This window comes from Cherax quadricarinatus, chromosome 68, assembly GCF_038502225.1.
Source record: "Cherax quadricarinatus isolate ZL_2023a chromosome 68, ASM3850222v1, whole genome shotgun sequence".
Taxonomy (NCBI): Eukaryota; Metazoa; Arthropoda; class Malacostraca; order Decapoda; family Parastacidae; genus Cherax; species Cherax quadricarinatus.
The window spans coordinates 11,781,031-11,785,970 of NC_091359.1; the positions used below are offsets into that span (position 1 = coordinate 11,781,031).

The following is a 4,940-nucleotide window of genomic DNA, read 5'->3' on the forward strand; positions in this document are numbered from 1 at the left end:
GAGAGTTGATGAAGCCGTGTTCGAGAGTTGATGAAGCCGTGTTCGAGAGTTGATGAAGCCGTGTTCGAGAGTTGATGAAGCCGTGTTCGAGAGTTGATGAAGCCGTGTTCGAGAGTTGATGAAGCCGTGTTCGAGAGTTGATGAAGCCGTGTTCGAGAGTTGATGAAGCCGTGTTCGAGAGTTGATGAAGCCGTGTTCGAGAGTTGATGAAGCCGTGTTCGAGAGTTGAAGCCGTGTTCGAGAGTTGATGAAGCCGTGTTCGAGAGTTGATGAAGCCGTGTTCGAGAGTTGATGAAGCCGTGTTCGAGAGTTGATGAAGCCGTGTTCGAGAGTTGACTAAGCCACAATCAAGAGTTGACGAAGCCTTGTTGAGGGATGTCAACATCCTGTTTTATACACTGTTCAAGCTGTACTTAGTGCAGAACATAGTTAAATACGTAGAGTCGCTGTGCTGCAAGTCTGTGACATAGCGAGTTTGTCATCTGGAAATCACTCACCAGTTCAGTACTCTGAGTGTTCCCTTCCCCTTGTTGCCAGTGAGGGGGCTTTTGATCCAAGAAAGCTGACCTATCCTCCCCTTGGCTCGGTCCTGACTGCCCCCCATTCCCCACGACCTACTGTATATTACCCATAAAGGGTTAATTAAGCGCTTTCTCCATCATTAAATGTATTAATATTCTACTCGTTTTATCATGAAGAAATATGGACAAATGGAACGAATTATTCATTTTTTATTCACAAAGTGAAAAAATAAAGATATTAGCATATAATAAATACATTTTATTGATAAATAATTCTAACTTTACGTAATTTTCCAGCATGGGTAGCATAGTTTTTTATAATGGTACAATTGCAGTTAAAAATTAAAAAAATATTGATCATGAATATGTATAACAATTCATAAAGAAATTGCTTAATTTTTTTATTAAAATAATTCTCGTTTGGAAATACTGCCTAAAAAGGTTTATTATTTACAATGGAAAAATCAGTCTTATTATTGCGATCAGTAATATATATACATTAAATTTCGTTACTATTTTCATTTAGTGCTGTAATTACTTTCCATACCCATATCTCCTACCGTACAAACCATGGCCTCCGATACCACCATGGCCACCAATACCACCGATGAAACCTCCATGGCCAATACCTCCTAGTGATCCCCCAAAGCCTCCCAAAGAACCACCGTAACCTCCATGACCTCCAAAGCCGTAGCTAGTTGTTGAACTAACTAGACCACCTATGGCTGGAACAATGATTGCCCCTCCGCCGTAGTAACGTCTACCAAATCCGCCTCCAAAGCCGCCACCGTGGCCTCCAAAGCCGCCACCGTGGCCTCCAAATCCGCCACCAACGCCGCCACCGAAACCGCCTCCAAAGCCACCAAGTCCTCCGCCGTAGAGACGACCAGCTCTGCATGAGCCCATCATTAGGGCAACACTTACGATGATCAGCAGCACGTTCTGAGGGATAGCAACATACATATCACCACATACGAAACACTGTTTTGAAATCAATAAAACGTTAAAAATGTTTGACATGAAAACCACTTTTAACAGTGACAAACAAAGCAGCAGCATTGCAAAACGTCCTGTCGTGCAATGACACTGATTATTTGTCAATAATGATTTTTCCCACCATTTACTTTCATGGGTTATGGTGAAATTGCCAAGATTAAAAAAAAATTATTTTCCTTTCATATACAGAGATGATGTGCACTAAGAAGTTAAAAACACTTGCTAATCATATGTTTAGGAGCCGAGTCAGATGGTTCTTCTCGACATAAGAGAAAAACACGTAATATCTCGTACTGTTTGAGAGGAATACTACCATGGTTTCAGGAAGTTGAGAGCAGAGTTGTCGACTGGTGGTGTTGCTGTGTCGACGCCTTTATATACTGGTTGCTAGTTCCTCACCTCTGATCTCCCTTGACGCAAGGCCGCATGCAATTGGTTCTCAGCGACTGACCATGAGTATTATCATGTGGTGCATTAGCAATGTTATGTAGAACGCGCTTTACTTGGGTCGTGGGGAGGGTCACGTTGAACACCATAACTACATGAGAAATTCGACTACTATAATGAAAGGGAAACGAATATCTACCGTTTTCGTGATGTATAAGCTAAATTATCAAGAAAAACAGTGTTGTATCACTATATGAATATGCAGAGCCGTTGAAAGCAGCTAATGGATGTAAACACCTCAGTTTCATATTTATTATAGTAATTGCTAGTAAATATTAAATCATGCTAAATTCGTATAGCAGTGATTTGTTCATAATTTTTCTGCACATTAAAAATTTTAGGTACAATATTCATATTGCAGAAACACAGTATATATACCGTAAAATACGAAGTTTCAAAATGTTTAAGTAAATTAAGTTTTCGAAGCGTGTTTAAGATGTCAACTGTGATTACGTTTTCTATTAAATATGAATTTTTTCTTATCAAATATTTAAGATAATTATTTACCTTATTAATTTCACACACGTTCAATTTTTAAGTAACATAATAAAAGCTATTTTATTAGCTTGTAAAAATGTACAGATTAAAAGTCCCACCGCTGAAGTAAAGAGATAAATTATTTACTTAATAAAACCGCGGGTTGTTAAACTGTGATTAAAAAACTAAGTTTTGCGGAAAGGAAAGTGGGTTGTCGGGGACTCGAGATGGTTGACACATATAAAACAGAAGTGATTCATATGAGGTGTGTATATGAGTTAGCAAGTTTAAAATGTGTGTGCAAACACAGCTGCCTAAACAGTTCTTTGTGTTACCAAAGAGGTGATTTATTTACTTCGAGCATTTCATTAAGAAACGTTTCTCACGACTCACGAAATCGTAATGACGCGATTGCAAACAAACCATACCACGGTTGGGGTTTGAACCTGCAGTCAGAGTCTCAGAAATCCAGGCCGTCGCTGGCCCAGTGGCTAACGCGACGGTCTGGATTTTTGAGACTCTCTGACCGCGGGTTCAAACCCCACCCGTGATATGGTACGTTTCTTACACTAGGGACTTTATAAATCCATGTGAACTCATAAAAGCCCTAATGGGCTAAATGCCCCTTTATAAAATGTCCTAATTGTTACATACGTTATTACCACAGTTGATGTATGGTCCTTAATGGTCTGTAATGTATGATCCACATGGAATGGTCTGTAATATAAAATCCATAATGAATGGTCTGTAATATAAAATCCATAATGAATGGTCTCTAATGCATAGTCCATTTAGGGATGGTCTGTAGCGTATGGTCCATAAGAAATGGTCTGTAATGTAAGATCCATAATGGTCTATCATACACAAATAACCTCCTCCTCCTCCTCTTCCATGTGCGGGTTATTTGTGTATCGTTCCAGTCACGGAATTGTGCCTTTTTTTTTTTTCTTTTTGTTATTTTTGGTCTATCATGGTCCAAAAAGAATTGCTTTTAAAATACAGCTCTTAAGTCACTATCTCTTTCAAGCATTGCATCTCCTTACATGTTGAACGGATGGCAGATATAACATCTATGCTCACCCACACGGAATTACGTCTTTAACGTAAGGTTCTTGAGACAATCTTTTTCTAGAACTGCGTCTCTTTCAATATCAAAAGGCTGACTGACATAACTATTAGGCTCATCCAAAGGTCCTGTAAACAAAAAGGGTGAACTCATTTCCCCAACAAATTCCTACTGTTACTGAACTTGTAATCTTATGAGCTAAATAAAAGTGAAGGCGAAGGACTCAAATGATCAAAATATCGTAGTGAAAGTGGTAAATGAGTGTCCAAGATAACGACCGACCTTGGCCAATTTAAACTGACTAGATGACGTGGAGCTTCAACAATGACAATATATTATTTTTCAGCTTCGACAAGCTGTTATTTTTTTCCATATCATCTTCACGTACATCTCAGAATTTCTGTTTCCAATCATAACTGTTACAATGAACTTCCTGGCGATTCCGTTGCCCCTTTAAAGAAAATTTAACTGATACTGAGAGCGAAAAAAAGACAGTTGTAAGAGTGACGATAGTGAGGATATTGTTGGTGATGGTAATGTGGCTAGCAGTGGTGGTAGTGATGATGATGATAGTAATGATGATGATGATGATGATGAAGACGAGTTTACGGATCATGAAGAGAATCAAGTAAAAAATAAAATAATGGAAATAAAAATTCTATTGGTTTGTTTAGTGATTATAAATGATACCAATTGTAGTATATACATCAATAATAATAGTAATTATATTAATTATCTTTTACGTTTAAAGACATATATTTTCATTTATGTTAATGTAAAAGTTAATAACTTTGTACTAAAAGAACCTTAGAAAACTTGCCTAACCTTATTATAACAAGTGCAATTTAATTTACCTCACTGCAACTAAATATATTTTACTTAAGTTCACAAAATTTAATAATAAACACAATGAAATATATTTTTTTTTCGTTTGGTTCAGAATGATTTTTTCGAAATTATTACATACACTCTTTTTCGAATGACTTATCCGGCAAGAAGAGCATTGCTATTTAAGCCAAAATAGCAAGTTTTATCTATTCGGCACGACATTACACACACACACACACACATACACGCACACACACACACTATATATATATATATATATATATATATATATATATATATATATATATATATATATATATACAAAAATAAGCGGGTATGTACAGAGAAAGATCAGTCAGCAGGACTCGATCCCCCTACAGGAAAACCGGCAAGATTCCCAGGTAATGCTCTCTACCACTCAACACAAATGCCTATAAGCTGGGCAGCCTGGTTTACACAGCCTGGAAACATGAGTGAGCCTCAAGCATTGATTCAAGCAATTTCAATCTCCTCCTGTATGTTCTGACCTTACAAACGATTTTCATATCAATGCAAGACGCAGAAACAGACTGGCATTTGTGGCCTCTCTCTCTTACATATAATTG

The 4,940-nt window shown here is 37.5% G+C and overlaps 1 protein-coding gene across 1 annotated transcript; it reads right to left on the bottom strand.

Annotated features, from left to right (window-relative positions):
- Positions 1-769: 769 nt before the first annotated feature.
- On the bottom strand, positions 770-1,854 carry LOC128697616 (acanthoscurrin-2). Its single transcript, XM_053789446.2, has 2 exons — positions 1,831-1,854; positions 770-1,463 (listed from the first exon to the last, which is right to left on the bottom strand). The coding sequence occupies exons 1-2, from the start codon at positions 1,831-1,833 to the stop codon at positions 1,056-1,058; spliced, it is 411 nt and encodes a 136-aa protein (XP_053645421.2). The 5' UTR covers positions 1,834-1,854; the 3' UTR covers positions 770-1,055.
- Positions 1,855-4,940: the final 3,086 nt, after the last annotated feature.